At 61.9% G+C, this 20071-nt stretch overlaps 1 protein-coding gene across 7 annotated transcripts; it reads right to left on the minus strand.

Moving 5' to 3' along the window:
* Positions 1-13: 13 nt before the first annotated feature.
* On the minus strand, positions 14-19422 carry SAMD11 (sterile alpha motif domain containing 11). 7 transcript variants are annotated; one of them, XM_042229392.2, is made up of 14 exons: positions 19372-19422; positions 17221-17312; positions 13862-14043; positions 12408-12458; positions 8380-8504; positions 5558-5647; positions 5249-5383; positions 3285-3447; positions 2181-2296; positions 1886-1964; positions 1272-1786; positions 917-1041; positions 499-609; positions 14-385 (listed from the first exon to the last, which is right to left on the minus strand). In XM_042229392.2, exons 2-14 carry the CDS (start codon positions 17290-17292, stop codon positions 140-142), a joined length of 2010 nt encoding a protein of 669 aa, XP_042085326.1. In that variant the 5' UTR covers positions 17293-17312; positions 19372-19422; the 3' UTR covers positions 14-139. The 7 variants fall into 7 exon arrangements, with proteins under 7 accessions (XP_042085326.1, XP_060252156.1, XP_027831655.2 ...); XM_060396173.1 differs by lacking the exon at positions 19372-19422 and adding an exon at positions 18417-19326 and having other exon boundaries at positions 1886-1938; positions 3361-3447; XM_027975854.3 differs by lacking the exon at positions 19372-19422 and adding an exon at positions 18417-19326.
* Positions 19423-20071: the final 649 nt, after the last annotated feature.

The following is a 20071-nucleotide window of genomic DNA, read 5'->3' on the forward strand; positions in this document are numbered from 1 at the left end:
GTCACCCCCAGAGTCTGTGGAAACTGAATGTCATGTTTAAAATTGTTTTTTGCATCCAAAACAAAAAGGGGATAAGCTGTGGGCAGAGTGGCCTTTGCCTGGGAGCAGCTGGCACTGAAGGCCTGGGTCTGACACCAGCTCAGCAGAGAGGCTGGGAGGGATCCGCAGGCCCTGGGAGCAGAGTCATGGTTCCATTCTCTTGCTTGGGTGAGGCGTGGCTGGCTGGGGGGTGCACCCCCCCATAGGGGGAGGGGGCCAATGCTGGGGACAGGGGCTGCTCCCCTGAGCTGAGCTCCCGCTCAGGAGCCCGCACCGTTGGTGGCTGCAGTGGCAGAGCCACAGGGAAGCTGGCCATGTAGAAGACGCGGCCCAGGCGCTTGGCCACCTGTGGAGAGACAGCCCAATGGGGCCTGTGAGGCTGCTGGTGTGCAGCCACACGCAGAACCGCCCTGCTACCCCTCGGCTCTCTGGAGACCACTGCCCCTTTCAGGTGCTCACCTGGGCCCGGATCTTGAGAGCAGGCCCCAGCTTCAGCCCCATGGTGGTCAGGAGGTGTTCTTCTGTCAGCAGGGGCAGGGTCTCCCCGTCAATCCCCTGTTCTCTGAAAACCTGGGGTGGGGGGGTGGGCAGGGGGCGGTATCAGGGCCTGAGTGCTGGGGCTGTGTGTCCCAGGGTGGCCTCCGCTCTCCCAGAGAAAGCAGAGCCAAGAGACCCTGGTGGTGCAACTGGGGGAAAATGTCAGAAGAAAGAAAACTCCTCTGTTGAGCATGTGCCCATGCTGGAGGCAGAAGCACTGACAAGGGGGGAAGGAGCATTCAGCAGAACCTCCCTCCCCCAGTCTTTGAGAAGTCTGGAGTGGGCAGCACAGTAGGGGAATGGGGGGGCTCAGAACCATCCTGGGCAGGTGCCCCCTCACCGGTGCGTATTCTCCACAGCCAGATAGGCCCCCCACAAAGCTGCAGACGTCGTCCACTGTCCACTTGCTGACGTCCTCAGGGGCTGTGGCCTCCTCCCCATCCATGAAGAGGCTCCCCATGGTGCCTGAGTTGGGGAGGAGGGTGTTACTAGGACTCCAGCGAGCTCTTTTCTATGACCCCAGCCCCGTCTGCTGACCTTTGCTCACCCTAATTATTCAGAAATGTTGGATTGATGACTGAAAGGAACTTTCCCCCCATGACCTCCCTGAGACCCTGGGTGGGACGTAGGGGGACTGGGTCTCCTTCTACCCCATGGAAAGATCTGAAGGCATGGGGTGGGGGGGGGGTGCCCACCTGTGTGGAAGAAGGGGCTGACAGTGTAGGGTAAGCCCAGGGGCAGTGGAGGGGGCAGCATGGACCCTGAGTGAAGACCCTTCCCCTCAGAGCTGGCCCCTCCAGGTAGGGCTTGGCCTGGGTGGGGGGCTTGGCCTCCAGCAGCCACCATCTCGGAGTCCTCGCCGTCTGAGTCCTTGGGGGGTTCATCTTCAGAACCGTCTGGTGCCCAGAGTCCAGCCCCCGTGGTCTCCTTGGACTCACTGGGCCGGCCTGAGGCAGGGCTGGGGCCCCCTTTCCGAGGAGCTCGGCGGGCAGGCTCTCGGGGTGGGGTAGGGGGCCCGGGGCCCGGCGGGCCCTGGGGAGGCAGGGCCAGCAGCGGCGCGGAGCTGTGTCTCAGCACCAGCATGGCCCCGCGCCGCTGCAGCTCCTCGGCACCGTCCGGCGGGCGCAGGGCGGCCTCGGGCGCCAGCAGTTGTGGCCGGTGCGCGCTCTCCAGCTCCTTCTGGCGCAAGAGCTCTGCTGACATCTCCAGCCTGGCGGTGGGGACAGCCCGCAGAGGGTCAGGCAGCTCGGCAGAGCCAATTCCGCGCCCCCCCCCCCCTCGCCCCACGCCTCCCTGTCAAAGCACATACCGGGCTAGATTCTGCTTCCGCAGGAGCTCCTGCTGCCGGGCGAACATCTCCGCCTGGGCAGGGGGCAGGAAGCCGTAACCTGGGGGGAAGGGGACAGACCACGAGGCCGGGTGGCCGAGTGGTCCAGGGCCAGCCAAGCCCGCCCTGGTCTGTCCTTGGCTTCAACAAGGGCAGGGGTGGGTTCGCCCGGAGCACTGATGGACACCGGTTCGGTAACAGACATACCCGATGGCCCCGCACCAACAGCCCCTCCCCGCTCCTGGGGAACAGAATCGCACACCCGCCCACTGCTCACCTGGGGTCTGGCACAGGGCTGAGGGCACCCCCAAAAAGGGGGGCCTGAGGTGGGGGCCCAGAGCGATGTGTGGGGCATTCTGGGGCGACAGCAAGGGGGGCGGTTGCGACAGCTCCCTGTGGGCGGCAAGGCGAAAGCTCCCTGTGGACTGCTGGGCCGCGCGCGCCGCAGGCTCGGGCCCCCTCCTTCCCGGAACTGCCGCCCCAGCCCCCGCGGCCCCCGCTCTGGCCGCCTCTGCTAATTGCCGGCCCCGCGGGCGGTCGATGTGCGCCCGCCGCGGCTCCGGTCGTCCCTGCCCCCGCTGGCGGCGCCAATTAATCTCGGCGGCGGCGCGGAGGCGCTGGCCTGGCGGGCGGCGGCGACTGTGGCGGTAATTACCGCGCGGGAGCCCCTGGCCCCACGGCCCTGGCCCCCCTTTTACCGCCCCCGCCCCCGCCCAGCTCAGCCAACCCTGTGCAAACCGGGCGCAATTAGCCATGCTCCGGGAGGCGGCGGCTGCTGCGAACACCGCCCGGGTGCAGGGGGGGGGGTCTCCCGGAGGGAGGAGCGGGGAGCAGTCAAAGTCCTCCAGCCCCCGCCCCTGCCTGGAGTCTCCCGGCCCCTACAAGCCTGGGGGGCTCTTCCGTGCAGCCAGCAGCTCCAGTGTCTGAGTCGGTGCTGCTCCGGGGTTCTCCCCTTCCTCAGCCCTCCCCCAACCTCGACCTCGGGGCTGCCAGACCTCGTGCTGCTCCCCCTCACCTCCCTGTTGGGGAAGCAAAGCCCTCAGCTGTCCCAGGGGCTCCTGGATTCACCCCCAGCTGCTCCGCAGAAAGACACCCCATCCAGAGGGGCGGTCATCCCCAGTCTACCCCACGAATGTTCCCCTGGGCCTCTGCCCGGCTTGGGGGGCATTACGTTGCTGCTGCAGAGCAGGCCGCCAACCTAGGCCCGAGCACAGCACCAGGTCCACTGAGGACTCTGTGGCTGTGCGGTTGGGATGGGGAGATACGGGCTATGGACTTGACCTGCAGACACCAGCTGATGGGTCTGCCATCTGCAGCTCTCTAGCCCAGCAGCCCACACAGGAAATGTAGGGGCCTCTCTGAGATGCAGGCACCCTGATACCTCTCTGAGAAGGACGGGGCGCCAGCTGGGCCGGTGCCGTCTCTGTGCTGAGCCAGGCTCTGCTTCCGACGCTGACCTGCTGTGGATGAGGGCAGGTGGACCTCCAGGCCACTGGGGCTCCTCGCAGCTGCTGCTGCCACCTCCTGTCGGACCCTCAGGAGATCTGGGGAGGGTAGGCACCAGCAGTGACCCAGAGGCCAGCCCCCACCAGGCTCTCCTGTTCCTCACCCTGTTCAGCACAGGACATTGGCCAAGGATGCAGACTGGGAGCATATTCTCCCAGATCCTGCTGGTTGGTCACCGGGACAGAAAGATGAGCAGAAGGCCACAGGGCAGGGCAGACACCAGACATCCCTAGGCAAGGTGCCTGACTGCACCGCCTGGTCTTGGGAGGGGGGCCAAGTGAGCATTTATAAGGGATGTGGAGATGTTAGGAACCAGAACGTGGTTGGGATGGAGAAAGGGAAAGGCCTGGACAGGGAAGGCTGGTGGTTCAGGAACCTTGACTTCGACAAGAACTGACACTGCCAAGAGCCAGACTGCAGGGTCCGTGAGGGGAGGGGTCACGCAAAGGCTAGAGTGTGAGGGCAGCGGGGCTGGAGTCCAGGAGCTGGGGCAGGTCTCCAGCCCTCTCCTAGGTAACACCTGGGCTCACTGCTTAGTCTAGGCACTCTGCTCTCCACCCCCAGCCCTCTGTCCAGCTCAGGCCCGGACTTCAGAGTTCCCCGCCCCGCCCCCCGCAGTCCCCCACTGTGCCGGCTCCGCTGCCACCGCCTGTTTATAAATTAATTACCCGAAAAGCGGAGGTGGGTCCTGCCCCGGGCTGGGTGCCAGCCCGCAGAGCCCAGCCGGCGCGGCCGCCCGCATCGATCTCGGCAGGGCCCTGCGCCCCCGCCCGCCCGCGGCCTCGGTTATTTACCGTCGGCTCCCGGCGGGGGCGGCAGGCGGAGGCCTGATTGACAGCCCGGCTCCGCGCCGCTCCTGGCGGCCGGCGCCCCTCCCCCGCACAGCCAGCGGAGCCGGCCCCAGGCAGGGCAGGGAAAGCAATTAAAAAGGAAGATTTTTAAATTATTAACATTTGGTGAATTATTCAGGCTCTCGGTGCCTGACTGCCCTGGGGGACAGTGCCTGTGTAAGGAGAGGAAATCCAGCCCCTTTTCCCAGCAAGTACCCCTCACCCAGCTTCAGGCAGGAAAGGCAAGCTACTCCCCCTGGGCTGGGGTCTGCAAGGTCAGGGTGCAGCAGGACAGGGTGCCAGACGGTGCCCCTGTGGCGGTAGGGGGACTTTCAGGTGTCCGGTCTGGGAGCAGTGCTTCTGGCTGGAGCTCCTCCTGAGCACCAGTGAAAGCTGGGCCACCAAACCTGAACTGTTGTCCATCCTGCTTCTGGACAGACATCCACGTGGACGTTCAGGGGGCTGGCTGACTGATGCTCTGCTCCTGGCCCCACCCTCCCGAGAAGGGGTCTAGCACAGACTCTGCCCTGACTGCCGCTAGAGTCAGGAAGGACTACAGTATCCAGACCACACCATTCAGATGGGGCAGGGGTGGGCAGGGACCCACAAGGACCTGCATGTGCTGGAGAGGGATGGATAGGCCTGGTGAAACCCCCACCTCCCACTCTCCCTTCAGCTCCCCCAAGCAGCTTCCTCCTGTGTGAAATGGCAATGGGCAGTGGCCATTTGAGGCCCTGCTGGGAGAGCCTTCGGCAGACTTATTGGTGAGGGACCACCCTCCCTACCAGATCTGCCCAAACAGGCCACTGTACTGGGCGAAGGGAGGAGGAGGTGGGCCTCACTGTCCACCTACAAGGGCTTTCAAGGTTTGAGGAGCCAAAAGACCTACATCCAATCCAGCCTTGGTGTCAGCAGCCACTCTTTTCAGGATGAGCAGAGACCTAACAGGACAGGGTGAGTCCAAAGCACATTGTGGACACTCATGGTGCTGTGGGGAGGGGCTACATACCATGGCTGGGGAGGCCCAGGTGGTAGAGACGCTGAGGGTCCTCAAAGGTGCTGGCCTCACTCAGGGCAGACACCAGCCGGCGGTAATGATCCTCGGGGGCCATGCTGGGCCCTAGTTCCGGAAGCAACAGAGTCTCTGGATTGGGCAAACACAGGAGAGGGGGCTTCCCCTTTAGACACTGCAGAGGGAGAGAAGCAGGGGCTCCCCTCTTAGAATCTGCTGCTGGCTGACTATGCCCAGCAGAGGGTCCAGACTGTACCCCTCCCTCTCCAGTGGCTGTTCCCTCACCCCCCAGGGTAAAGCCCAAACCTTGAGGAGACTTGCTTCGGGCCTTTTTCTCCAAAGGGCAGTCACTGCTGATGTGGGGAGAGCGACCCAGCCTCTTGCCCAACAGGTCACCTGGGAGAGGGCAGAGTGAACCCCATCCTGCGTTCAAGGGCTCATAGAGGCCAGGACAGGAACAGCTCCGGCCCACCCCAATACCAGCCCCAGTACCTGCCTCAGTGCCGGCCCAGCTCCTGCTCAGCCCAGAACCACAGCTCTCATCACTCAGGGGTGCCTATGGGTCCTGGCCAGGTTCAAGCCTTGCCCAGTTCAGCAGGGTTGGGTCAGAGTGAGGGAATGGGACAGTCCAGACCTGGGCTCTGGGCTGCATGTGTGTAGATGTGATGGGAGATGCATGGTTATGGCCTCAGGCAGCAACTCAGGACCCCACAGGCACCATGCTGCTCCCACCTGCCAGACGAGCCTCCTTTGCAGAGTAAGGAGCCCTTCTCCGCACCTTACCAACCTCTCCTCCTGGGGCAGGGATGACTGACTACCAGCAGTGCAGGGTCCCATGCCAGGGCAGCCCAACCTCCTCCTAGAGGCCACGGGCCCTGGAGATCAGGTGCATCTGCCCCCATCCATTCTTCCTGGGTTCCTCCCCTCCAGACCACACCCGTCATTGCCCCCAGAAAGCCCGAGGACACTACCTGTCCAGCTGGGCTAAGTGCCAAGGGCATCCCATCACCCACTGTGCACAGCCCCTCATGTGGCCCAGAGCCCACCCCACCCCTATCCTAAAGTCCTCTTTCCGATCCCCTGGAGTCAGCCTTTCTCTACCCCAGCCTCTGGCACCCTGATGCCAGGCTCCCTCCTGTGCCCAAGGTCTGGGAGGTCTCTGTGGAACAGCTCAGCAATTGTGTCAGTTTCCAGTGCCAACCCTGTGCTCCTGGCCCCGCTCCCTCCTCATGAGGCCATCTGGGTGAAGGGGCCACCCCCTCAGTGACCCAGGCGCACCATGACACCTCAGCAAGGGGAGCCTGAGAAACCCTGCGGTCAGCTCCAGAGCCTAATTCCTTTTTCTTATTCCCTTAATCTGTCATTTTTATCAGGCGAGGAAGTGCAGCAGTGGAGTGCCGATCAATCTCCACTTTACAGCTGACAGAATGGTGCTAATAACTTATTGATCTCAGCCACCTCCTGCCACTGGCCTGGGCCCAGTGGCCTAGCCCCAGACCTTGCCCTGGGAGGGACGAGGACGAGGTCCCCACTGCCCAGACAAAGGGTCCTACCTTAGTGACCTGGTAGGATGGGTAGGGGGTGCTCAACCAGCATGAAGCCCCTGAGGAAGGCAAAGAGCCTCTGGCCAGCAGCACCACCAGGGCTGCAGCGTCCAGCTGTGCCAAGCCTGGGGAAGGCTGGGTCCACATCTGCTGCCTGCACCCGACCCTGCACATACCCCCTGGGGACCCAGCGAATCCTGCCATGGGGGTCCAGGGCTCACCAGTCCCTGACGAGGGCCGCATATACTCACAGACACACACACAGAAAGGTGATGTCTGCAGGGCCCACCACGAGCCCAGTCCTCCCTGACCCCTCCTGCTCAGGTGAACACAGGGCTGACACATGCTCCTGGGGAGGAGGAGGTGAGGACAGGCCGAGGCCTCCACCCAGGGGCTGGCAGAAAGACATGGAAGCTGGTGAGGACTAGAGTCCCAAGAAGAGGGCAGGACCTGGATGAAACCCGGACACAGGACACACACGGCACTTCACACAGATCATGTGTGACCCGTGAAGTGCTCATATGTGGGTCCTATACCTCAGCAGGAAGACAGTGAGGGTGCTTTGACACACACGTGTTACACGAGCGTAAGTGGAAGCCCAAGCCTTTGGCCAGGCCCGGGGCACACTCACTCAGGCCAGGCACCATGAGGAGGTCTCCGTGTGTGCAGGCAGCAAAAGAGCCCTCTGGCTCCGAATATCTCAATCACTGTGGGACTCTGGAGGCTCACTCGATCGATGGGGCAATTAGATTTTTATCAGCCGCCTGCTCAGAGCCTCTTAACTCGGCTCCAGAAGCAGCAGCTCCCCACCCACCACAGAGGACTACCCAGGCACCGGCACACCTAGAGGGCCTGATGGGGGTACTCAGGGGTCCCAGGATGGACCACCCCTGCCCAGCCTTCCTGAGAGCTGCAGCCACTGCTGGGAAATTCCTGGGTCTTCCCTGGTCCATAGGGCAGCAAGGGACCCCTGCCATCTTCTCTCGGCACACAGAGCCCCCTTCAGCCAAAGCTCAGCAAGCTGCCCCCTCCCTCTGAGCTCTTGTTGCTTCCAGGAGCTAGCCCTCCACAGGGACAGAGCCCCGGGAAAGCACCCTCCTGCCCCAGCCCCTCTTCTCTCAGGACATGGATCCTTCTCTCCCAGGGGCCCTGGCTCTGGGGTCGGCATGTGCAGAGCGCATCCCTGCCTATCCAGGAGCCATGCCCAGGTGTGCATCTCCATGAGGCCTGCGCTCCCTGACTGTCCTGCCTCCATCTGCCCCTGAGAGCAGGGGCTAGCTGTGGCCTCTGGCCACTCCAAGCCCACCCCAGCAGCAGCCACAGTGGAGCCACCGCCTCCGCCTCCTGTCTGCCCGGCTGGCTGGGATTAACACAATTACCATCACACGGAGCCCCAGGGGACAGCCGGCTTCGCCACCTCCCGCCTCCTCCGCTGGCCTCCCTGGCTGCCCGCCAAGGCTGCTGGGGGTGGCGGCATCCAGAGCCGCTGAGCAGAGACGCAGGGAGGCTGCAAGGCGGCTGTCCTCACGCTGCTCTGCGCAGCCTGGCAGCCCTGCATCACCCAGCACTGCCCTGGCTCCTCACCTGCGGCTCCCAGGCCTATTTCCACACTGCCTCTCTGGAATTCACAGCGGCTCTGATGCTCAGGCATAACGAGGTGGCGGCTGCGATGCACGCTGGATATGAGGGTGGGAAGGTCACTGTCCTGGCTGCAGCGAAGCAAGACAGGGAAGGTGAGAACCCTCAGGGCTCCTGGCTGAGCCTGAGTGTGAGCATGCATGGCCCAAGGGACATTGGGTGTGACAGCACCTCATGCACACCATTCCTGTGAGCATCTCCATCTCCTCATGGGTGCTGGAGTCTCACCCTGACCTACGCAGGCCCCACCTGGGACCCAGGACCTGCCAAGTGCCTGCTGAACACAGCAGCCTTGCACTCAGACCCCACTGCTGCTCCCAGGGAGGGTCGTCCATGTGGAGTGCAGGGCTGGCCCCGTCCGGACTCTGCTCTCTCCAGAGAGACCAGCCACTGTCCTTGCTTCTTGCTCTGGGGGGCAGCCAGGTCCCACCAGGCCCGGCAGAAGGCTGCCAGAGAGGACACGTGGACCCAGCACTTGCTCCTGTGCACATACTGCTATTGCAACTAAAACTTCCAACCACCCACGGACTCTCAGCTTTTTCAAATACAGAAACCTAGGTTGAGACCAAAATCTGCAGCCGACCAGGTGTGTGCCCATCTAGGGCCATACAAGGGCATGTGCACACACACTCACACGGACCTGCAGACACACACAGACACAGATGCACACAGCAGTCACCAGTGTGCCTGTGCTCAGGACACTGTGCTCTTCCCAGGGCTCCCCATCAAGAACCTTGGGATAAACAGGAATTTAATTTCGTTCTCTCTTTGCTCTTCCTGTTAAATCAGCTCACTGCCTATATCACAGAACCCCAGACAAAAGAGGGAGGGAATGGCCCCCACGGCATTTGCCCTTGGGGTTCTGAGAGCATCTCTGTTAGCACAGAGAAGGGTCCCTGCCACCTTGCAGACGAAGTTGGAGTGGCAGGAAATCAGGACAGGACAGAAGAGGAGCAGGGAGGGACCCCAGCCCACCCTGCAGCACATCCCTCCCCAGCACCCTTGCTCCCTAGCCCACCTGTAATGGAGCAGCCTCCTGGCTGCGCCACCTCAAGGGGGGCCTCCACCAAGTGACCTGGGAACCAACCCTAAACCTCATTAAATAACCCCTAGGCACCACCCCCCCCCCCCCCCCCCGCCCTGCCACCCCTGCTCTGGCCGGGGTGGCCGGAGCAGGCTAATCCAGAGCTGGCCCCTAAGCAGATCAGTTTCAGCACCAAAGCCTCCAGGGCTGGGCTCTAGAGCCGCTGGGAGACCCTGATGCAAGCTCTCTCCCCACCCCCAACCCCTCTCCCTGGAGAAGAGAAGGCCCCCCCCAACCCCCCGGCCATGCAAACAAGAGGGCAGGTGGGTGGGAGTAAGTACTTTATGGGATTAATTGGCAGCAGTTCTCATCCTCTCTATCATCCTCATCAATGCGGGGGGTGGGGGTGGAAGAGAGAAGTGCTGTCCTCAGCATCAGGGAGGGGTAGGGGTGCCTGGTGCCAGGACTGCTGCTGCCAGAGTTCTCCCTTGAGAAAACCTCCTTTTGGCGTCCCCAGGACTCCTGCAGGAGGTGGACCAGCCCCCAGAGACTTAAGGTGGGATCAGGCCCGTTCATTTGTTTCCCGTGAATCCTCAGCTGAGTGCTTACGCAGGGACTGGGGCTCAGTGCTCACCACCACTGTGGCCAATAACTCTTTCAGCTGGTCACTCAGACACTCAGGTGGTGCTGCGGCTCCACGGAGGTGATGCTACAGCTCCACGGAGGTGATGCCTTGTGGGAATCAAGACACAGCCCACACATCAAACCTCCACTTCCTGCCTTGCGGGCTCGCCCCATGAGCTCCAAGACAGCATGGCCTGGCCCCAGAAAACCTGTGTGGACACTCGGTTGTTCACTGAGCAAACTATGCCGGGTTTTATGTAAAGAACCTTGAAGAGGGCTTCCCTGGTGGCTCAGTGGTAGAGAGGTTTGATCCTTGGTCTGGAAAGATCCCATGTGCAACATGTGCCGTACTACTAAGCCTGTGCTCTGGAGCCCAGGAACTACAACTGCTGAGCCCACATGCGGTGACTACTGAAGCCTGCACACCCTAGAGCCCACGCTCTGTCGCAGGAGAAGCCACTGCATTGAGAAGCCCGAGTGCTACAACTAAAGAGTAGCCTGGATAACCAAGACCCAGAAGAGCCAGAAAGAGAGAAATATAATTATTTTTTTTAAAATGTGTGAACCATCGGACTCTTTCTCCCCATGAGGAGCCCCTCCAGTGCCTGGTATACTGTCCAGTCCTTGTCCAGCTCAGGGGCCTCAGGAAGACAGGGCCCACATCTCCTGCCTGCTGCCCTGGATGCACAGGGCTTAAGGGGGAGCTCCAACCAGGCAAGTGGTTATGGCAGACTCAGGCAGACAGAGGGATGGGGGTGAATGCATAGATGAGTGGAACGGAGGGACAGACAGACAGATGAAGACTGATGGATGAAGTCAGATGACTAGACAGATGGAGATGGACACACAAGGACAGGCACTACTGGATGGACAGAAAGGATGGAAACATCAAACAGATGGACAGAGCCTGAAGGACAGACAGCAGACTCGAGACAGAATGACACATGGACGGGGCCAAAAGGAGCCAGGAAGAGACAAAGGCAGAGCTGAGATGGGGGTTTGTGAAGCAGCTGTGCTGTGGGCTTGCTCAGCCCTCCCTGGCCAGGCGCCGGGGTGCCACAGCAGGGCGAGGTGGAGGGCAGATGGGCTGTAAGTCCTATTGGCTAACCCCCTCGATCTCCCCTCTGTTAAAATCCAGACAATCATCGCAGCTGTTTTGAGGGTCCACCACACACTGGGACCTGGCCTCTTACTGTATCTGGACACCCGGGCCCTCTCCCACATCCCACGGCCAGCTGGGGTGAGCAGGAGGTTGCAGGCAGGGAAAGAGCAGCCTGGGATTCCCCTACAGGCCTTACTGACAAATTTCTCATGTAGCTTCCCAAGTAAAGGCTCATAAAATGTCATCAACGTTCATGACGGTTCATAAAAATGATCAGTTGAGCAGGTAACTTCAAAATGAGGTGGAAATAAGTTTAAAGACGTTTTCATTGTAATTTGGCTCCAGGACCTAGACATTCTCAGAAGTATAAATAATAACACATCTGGCACAGAGCCAGGCTGTGAGAGGGGCCTGAAGGCACTGGATGCCCACTGCCTGCATAGCTGGGCCTGTCCTGTGCCTTCCCTGGAAGCCCTGGGCTAAGACTTGATCCCACTGACCAGATACCACAGCCTGGGCTCCATTCTGCCCTTCTGAGATGGGGGACTTAGGTCTCCCCAACACCCCCAACCTCCACATCAAGTCTCCCCATTTTTATCTCCTTACTATGGCTTGAATTTACAGCCCCTCCACGGACTGGAGCAAACCCCCAACCTGCTGGATGGGGCCTATAGCAGGACCTTGTCAAAGCATACACCAACCACTTCTCTGCTCAAGAGCTTTCAGTAGCTCCCCATTGCCTAAAGGAAAATGCCCATCAGGCCCAGTATTTAAGGCCCTTTAGCACCCAGTTAAGGCAGGCCTGCCAGCTTCCCCTCCTCCCTTCCCACATCCCTTTCCCTCATTCCTCCATGTCTCTGTAGACACCCCGTTTCCCTAGTGAGCGCCTATGTTTCCTTCAAGATCCCACTCACACATCACCATTCTCACATTCTGTTAGGTCTCTGGGAGAGTGGGAGGGGGCAGGCATGGCCTTATCTTTGGGCAGATGGGCTCAAATGTGAGAGGCGGAGCACACTCTGGCTTCAGGGCTGGGCCCAGAACCCATATCTGCGCTGCTGTCACAACTTAGGCACAAGTAAACAGTAGACCACGGACCAAGGGGAGGAGGAGGAGAGGGAGGCTGGAGGGATTTAGAGTCCAAACCAGAGGACGTGGAGCAACAAGGCTCTGTGCTGCCCATGCACAACATGTAAGGGAAGCCCGGCCCAGGCCCGGCCCTACCTGCAGGACGTCTCTCGGAAGGAGATGTTCACGTCCCAGTGGGTGTGGACTCTGCAAGGAGAGAAGCAGATGGTCAGTGTGGCCTCCAGGACTCAGCTCGTGGACAGCAGAGCATGTATGTGGCATGCCCTGTGTCTGCCCTGGAGTGCCAGCCTCAAGGGAACTGGGCTGGCTCAGAACCGCCTCTAGCATCATCTGGTACCAGCTCAACACTTTGGCAGCTGCAGCCAGGACAGACCCACGGGGCAGGTGCCTGCTCCAGGGCTCACCAGACAAGGAATTGGGACGGACAGAACTGAGGTCCCACGTCTCTGCCTCTTGTGGTGGTGGAGCCAGCAGAGGCCCCACTTGTGCTAGGGGTGGGGGCTGTGACTTCCTCTGCATGTGCCATTTGTGTGACTGAACCCAAATTCCTAGTTGCTAGAGCTGCTCCGGGGGTGCTGGGAACCAGGTCAAGGAATGAATCCCATGGCCACCACCACTGGCTCCGGTGGTGGCCTCTGGGTCCCAGCTAATGCCAAGCCGCCTCCTGAAAGTGACAGTCACACAGCAGAGGTAGGAGGGGTCAAGCAAGCAAACAGCTCTGTGCTGTGCCCACCCTCTCACCCACAGCAGTGTCCCTGAGAAGACCCCTGGGCTGAGGGAGGGTGGTGGCAGGCCCACGTGGTGCTTTCCCTCAGCACAGGTGGGAGTGGGCACTGGGAGTGGGGCTCTCTGGTGTCCAAGAGGGTTAGGGTAGGAGAAATTAGAATATGTTAAAAAAGACTGAGCAGGAAAAAGGCCTGGAAATTCTGGGGATACATATGACATGCTGGACAGACGACAATGGATGGACAGATGGGTGGATGGATGGAAAAAGAGGTGAGTGGGCAGAGGGGAAGGCTTCCGCCAGGGGAGAGGGGAGAAAGAAGGAGGTCAGGAATGGTGGCCCCAAGCCTGGGGGAGAAAGTAAGGAGCCAAGGGAGTGGCCACTCCAAAGAGAGGGAGTGTGAGTGTCAGGGGTGCTCCCATGAGGATCCACGCAGCTCCCTCCTCCCTGCCTGGCTGTGGTGCCATGAGACTTTCCTCCAAGAGCCTTTCTCCTTCCTCAACCCAGCGGCTCTGGCCCTCCTTGGCCCTTCCCCACACAGGCCACATGGACCCTCCCTGGCCTGCTCTGGCCATGACTATTGGTGGTGCCTGCTCCTCAGTGATGCCACTGAGTCCTGGCCTGGCACTCGGCCCCTAGCTGGGGGCAAGGCAGGTTCACAGTGGTCCTGAGGTATGTCCCTGGGAGTCCAGGCTTTGTTTCACCTGTGGCAGCTATCAGCATCCGCAGAGAGGACAGAAGCTAAGCTGGGGCCCTGTCCTCAGGGCAAAGACTCTCCACCTCTAGGTCTGACTGGCCTTCCACTGCCTGAAGTCCCCACCCCCGCCAGAGCCCGCGTGCCCTCCCCTCCTGGTCCCTTTAGCACCTTCTCTTCATGATATGGACATGCGGCTCGTCCTCCTGCTTCAAGCCCAGCCGCTGCCCACAGGCCGGACCACTCCCGTCACTGTCGCCATCACTGGCTGAGAAGCTGGGGGTCAGCTCCTTCTTCAGGATCCGGGCAGGGGGCAGGGCAACTGTCCTCTTGTCTGCCAGCCGTCCCCGGTTCTGGACAGGGAGGGAGGAGAGGAAGGTTAGGCCAAACCGTGTTGCTCAGCCTCCTGGGCGCCCCCACCTACAGCAGAGGGGCCTCCAACCCTCCAGGACACTCACAACCGGCCAGAGGCCAAGACAAGAGCTGGGAGGCAAGGCTTCCTTCACAAACCCATCCAGAGACTGCCTTCCACTCCACCCTGGGGGAGCTCAGGAGTAAGGGTATGGGCACTGCCCTGTCCAGATTCCACACTCGGCACAGCCCCTCCACAGGTGCTCGGCCTATATGTAGACGCCTGCTGGGACCAATCTGGCATTCCCAGCCCCTAAGGGCTGCGAGCACCCGCAGGACGCTGTGTGTCCTGACCCCGTGCAGTTACCTCTGCATATATGCCTGCCTGGCAATCCCACTCAGACTCTTACCCATGCCAAGCCCGCTTTCAATGCTTAGTGCCAAATGAAGCCCAGCTCAGGGGTGTCTGAAGCTTGGAGTCTGAGGCTGATCCCTTGTAAATTGCAGACCTTTGGCTCACAGGTCATCTGGCAGCCAAGGCCCTTTGTCCTATGTGCCCTGGGGGGACTGATCCCCTTGGTCAGGAACTACGAGATTCAGAGTTTTTCTAAGAGGTGTACCTTTCCCCTGCCCTGCACCGGCAGTGTGAGAGCAGAGCAGAGCCTCCACAGAAGGGCCCAGAGCCTGCACACATACTGGCAGCTCTTGCCCAGGGCCCTGCATAGCATGGCAGCCACTGGTGTCTGCAGGTCCCGCCACCCCAGGGAAGAAGAGCTCCCATTTTCTAGTGGGCTGGAGGCTTTTTCTTATTTAATAACTACTGGTTCAGGATGGTGGCAGGAACCTTGGAATTACCAAATTCTCTTTCATCTTTTCAGTGACTGAGGCCTTCTAGGACTCCTCCCTCCTGTTGCCAGGACAATTTTGTCCCCATCATACGAAGGAGCTTGGGGAGGAAGGTATCCAGGGGGCTTTCACCCCTCCGCACAGAGTGTCCCCCTGGATCTGAAGGGCAGCTGTGTGTGGCCGCCACAGCCCTATCCTCCAGAGGAGAGGTTCTCTTCAGATCCAGACCAGCCTCACCTCCAGACACATGGCCTACCCTAGTCCCAGATTTGGGCAGTGCCCCTGACATCAGTCAGGGAGCCATAGTCTGCCACACCTGCCCTCACAAATCCACCCAGGAGGTGTCCCATGGTCCTCTCTTCAACACACCCAGTGAGAGAGTGGGCAGCACTGGGGAAGGTAGGGTGGAGGGAGTAGTGAAGTTGGGGGTAGGCCTGCGAGATGAAACGAGGGGCGCCCCATGCTTCTAAGACCCTGGCCTTGGCTCCAAGGTATACCAGTGATAGCGGAGCTTCAGTGAGGCAGGGAGGCAGAGGGGGTGACCGACTGGGCCCCATGCCTCTTGGGCCAGGCTCTGGGGGACAGGGTTTTCAGCAGCTCTGGCCTGTCTGGAATGTGCTTGGCTGCAAAGCCCCTCAGCTCTGCCCTTCTCTAGCCTGCTGTAGGCCAAGCACCAGGACCTCCTCTCCTGCCTTTTCACTTTAACTAAACTATGCTCCACTTCCCTTTCATCTGTGGGACAAGGATGAGGAGAGGGAAATGGAGCAGTGAGGCTGCCACCTGGGTAAGGCCATACCAGGTACGGTGGCCTGGAATCGGTCTGGTAGTGGAGAGTTAAGGAAGAGGGACCAGGATGAGCAGTCCTGACCTGAACCAAGCACCCGGGATCTCAGCTGCTGACCTCTGCTCAGCACACAGATTTAAGAATTGGGTGCTAAGCCCCTGTCCCAGCCAAGCACTGGCTCCTCAGGCCTTCCCATCAAGAAATGTCTTAGAGGGAACTGATGCTGGGCTCGGGCCACCTGCCCACCCCCTCCTGTGGGAGACCTTCAGAAGGGGATGGTGGGAGAGGCAGGGTTCCTCCCGCCTGAGCAGAGGCCCCAGACCAGCCTGGAGGGTGTCCTCTCTGGCACCAACTGCTTGAGAAGTGAAAGAGAGTTCAGCTTCCTGAACTCAGGCAGGTGTGGTGGCTTTGGGCAAAGGTAGGCTGCCTGAGCACATGCTCTGTCTGGGGGCCTCTGCATGCAGGCTTGCCTGTGAGTACTATGAGCTCGAGCCAGACAGTGTGTGGGGTGGGCAAGTGGGGAGGCTCAGCTGTGTCCCCTTCCCCTGCCCAACCTGTGTGTCTTTACAGGTTTGTCTGTGGCTTCCTGGCTTGCCCACCCCCAAGGCCCACCAGGAATCCAAGACTTCCCCGCCCCCGCCCTACCACCAGTCCAAAGTAAACAAGCTGAAGGACGCCTGCAGGGTCCTTTCAGGCCTTCCTGGCAGAGGGGGCTGCTGAGTGGTGCCAGGAGCCGTGGTCCTCATGGGCTCTCCCACCGGAGCTCAGACTGTCCCTCTCAAGACAAGATTTTCAGATGGCACCTCCAGCCACTACTGCCTGGAGGGCATGCAAGGGGGAAGGCATTGCTTCAGGGCAGGCCCTGGCCCCAATTTTCCTGCGCACCCCAACCCCCAGGCTAATGAGGGCTCAACAGACTTCTACGCTGGGTTGGAGGCCCCACACCAGCTTCTAGCTGTAGTTCTCTTGACACCAAGGCCCACACTGCACCTTCTGTGCCTCAGACCAGGCTGTATCCTCAGACACTCCTGGACATCCCTGGCCTTGTCCCACAGGGCTCCAGCCCTAGACATGCAGGTTGCTCACAAAGTCCATCCAGGCTGGCCGACACTGTCACGTCCTATAACAAGTATCCCCTTAGGACCAGCTCTTCTCCCAGGCTGGGCCAACTGACATGGTGAAACTGCACTCCCCCCACATCCCACACACACACCTGTTTACAAGGCAAAGTCCCCAGGCCCCGATCAGATGACACTGTCCAGGGAGGTGTCTTTCACACCACAGGCTGTCCCCAGGACCTCAGGAGAAGCAGCTCCCGGGCTCCCAAAGAGACGCTTCAGGATAGGCAGGACCCTGCCCTGAGTCAAGGGGGACGCGGTCTGTCGCCCCAGCATACCCACCAAAGCCTTCTCCTCTATTTATTTGCCCCTGGGGGCTCCCTCCTGCCCCCTGGCAGAGTTGAGGTTAGGACTGATTCTAGAAAACATAGGCCAAGCTCCGCAGAGGAGAAACAAGACCCTGAAGCCCCAGGTTTTCTCCCACATCTCACCACTGGGGAGGATATTCGACAGCCGGGACAGTCGCAGATCGGAGGATGCACCTGCAGGATCCCTTTGGACATAAGCGTCTTCAGACTTTTCCCTGCAAGGAGAGCCGAGGCAGGACCGGTAAGGGAGCGGGGCCGGGCACAGGCAGGGCCGGGCACGCGGGCATGCTTCCGGGGCGCTGCCAGAGGCAAGGCCGGGTTCCCTCCCGCCACGAGTATGAACAACCGCCTCTGTCCAACTTCCGAACCCACACCCGGCCTCGCCGCCCACCCCACCCTCGCAGACGTCGCGGGGATCTGCAGAGCTCGGAATTCAAGATCCAGCGAGCGCCCTCCCCTGACGCAGGGCGGTCTCTCCCCGCTCCTCCCCCGCCTCCGCGCGCCCCTCCTCCCGCGCTCCACCCTCTCCAAGCAGGTCCCCGGGAATCCGGAGCTGGACCGTGGAGGTCGGGCCCGGCGCAGGTGAGCGGCGCTGTCAGGACCCCGGACTGCGCTTGACCCCGCGGAGCCACGAGCCCCTGAGTCGACGAGCGTGATTGGGTCCCTAACTTTCTAACTATCCCCTACCCCCCACCTGGCGCTCACCCCCCCTCTCCCTCCGCATGCCGGCTCTGGCGCCCACACGTCGCGGCCTTGGAGCCAGACTCCTGCGGGAGCCCTAGAGACTGCTCCCAGCCCTGCCGCCACTCTGCTCCGCGCGCGCTCCCGCCCCGACGCGCGCCCCCGCAGCCCCCACCTGCCTGCGCCACCCATGCACCTTGCCGCTCTCTCTACCAGCGTGCGTCCACACCCGGCCTCACTTGTGCCCCTCCACTCCCTCCAGAACCCGTGGCTCCTCAACCCCGGAGGAGAGTATCCTGCCGAGTCGGCCTCCCGCCCGCTCTCCCGAGTTCCCGTAAACTTCCCCGGAGCCTGAAGGCCCAGGAACCCCGCAAAGACCTTCCAGGCAGAAAGAGCCGCCGGCTCGTGCGGCCAGCTCTGGGGGGGACCACGGAGGCCGAGGGCGCTCAGCCCGGGTCCAACAAGGCCGACCGTGCTTGGGGGAAGGGGATGTCCCTGCGGCCGCCCCAGAGTCGCAGCGCCCTCTCTAGGCAGAACTGGAGTCTCCCAGGTGGCAGACGAGGGGGATCCGGACCCACGGGTCCTCAGGGAGCGGAGGCGAGGGACCGGAGCGGTCCGCGCCCCCACGGCGGCCGCACCTTTGTGGCGGATGCTGCGTTTCCAGTCCTTGGCCGTCTCGCGGCCGCTGACGAACTGGAACTCGTTGGGTGTGAGCCACTCGCCGCGGTGGCGGATGGACGGACCCTTGCTGCCTTGGCAGAGTTTGCGCACGTAGAGCAGCGCGCGGTTGGCGCCGCACTCCACCTCGATGCAGGGCTCGCCGTTGTCCAGCAGCGGCTGGAAATCCGGTGCCGCGGCCGCAGTGGCCGAAAAGCGCTCGAGGGCCAGAGGGTCTCTGGGCAGGTGGAGGTGCGGGGCGGCCTCATGCAGGCTCAGGTAGGCGCGAGGGGCACGGAGCGGCGGGGCCAACAGCGCCTCGTAGCCCGCTGTAGCGGCTGGTAGCGAGGCGGCCGGGGGCAGGGCGGCCGCGGCGGGCAGTGGCGCCAAGTAGCCAGGCAGCGGCGGCAGTGGCAACGCTGCCAGGGTCGGGTGGAAGGTGGCCAGAGCCAGAGCGAGGTCTTCGCGGCCGGGTAGCTCCTTCTTGACCGCCGGCATGGTGGGCCTGTGTTCCTGCAGCCTGGCCCTCCGCCGCCGGCGCAACTTGTTCCAGCCGGGATGGAGTTGGGTCTCGAGGGCCGGGGCTCTGGAGCCTCCTGGCTGCACACCCGCCCTCCCCGCTACTGCGCCCCAGCCGGGCCACCTCGGACCGCTGCCCGTCCGGCTGGCAGGGCCTCTGCCGCCCGAGACATGGTGCTGCCGGAGCTCTATCGATCCCCGATCGACCTGCCCAGCGCCGCAGCTCCAGGGCCTTGGGGCTCCACTGGGCGCTGGGCCACCTGCGCCCGCGCCCCCTGGGGCGGCCCGGCGCCCGGCTCGCTGCTGCGCCCGCGGGGCCGAGCCGGGCAGTGAGGAGTTGTGCAGCCTCCGGCCGCGTGCCCCGCCCCGCCCGAGGGTCCCAGGCCCCCGCCCCGCCCCACCGTCCCAGCCGCGCACCCGCGTACTCCAGCGCGCGCCCGCCCGGCGGGGACTTGGGAGACTCGCGCCGCCGCCGCCGCCACAACTTGGCCCATTTAAACGGCCCTGGCGCGGCGGGCGGGCGGCACGGGCTCCCGTAGGGGGTGCGTGACGGCCGACTGGGCTCAGACGGGGGCGACGGGACCTGGCTGCACCTCCTGCCTTATTCCAGGGTGGGAGTTCTCGTTTGGGAGGAGAGGAGACCGATGTGTGGGGGGCGGGTGGGAGGTGGTGGTGCGCGGGACGGAGGCCAGAGAGTCGCGGCACGCACAGCCGGCGACACTGCTGAGGGAGTCACTGTTTGGGCACCCCAGTCAGAGTCCCGGAGTCCACGTGGGACCGAGGGCTGGCTCCTTGCGAAAGAGCGTATCCGGGATCGGAATTGCCGCTTTCCTGGCGGTGCGCGTGAGCCAGCAGCTCTGGGAATCAGTGCAGAGGGCATGAGTGGTCTCCTCAGCGTCTACAGGGTGTGCGCTGTGGGTTTGTGGTGTGTGGTGGCGGAAAATGTGTTGGGGAAGGTTTGTGGTCTGTGAATAACAACGATAATTCTATCAATAACTGCCCCCCTTACCATGCACTTCACAAGCCTTAGTTCACCTGATCATCTGAGGGTTTGTTTTTTTTTTTGACACCCAAAGAGTTTTTATTTTACAGATGAGGAAGGGCGAGATACAAAAGG

This window comes from Ovis aries, chromosome 12 (genome assembly GCF_016772045.2).
Source record: "Ovis aries strain OAR_USU_Benz2616 breed Rambouillet chromosome 12, ARS-UI_Ramb_v3.0, whole genome shotgun sequence".
Classification (NCBI taxonomy): Eukaryota; Metazoa; Chordata; class Mammalia; order Artiodactyla; family Bovidae; genus Ovis; species Ovis aries.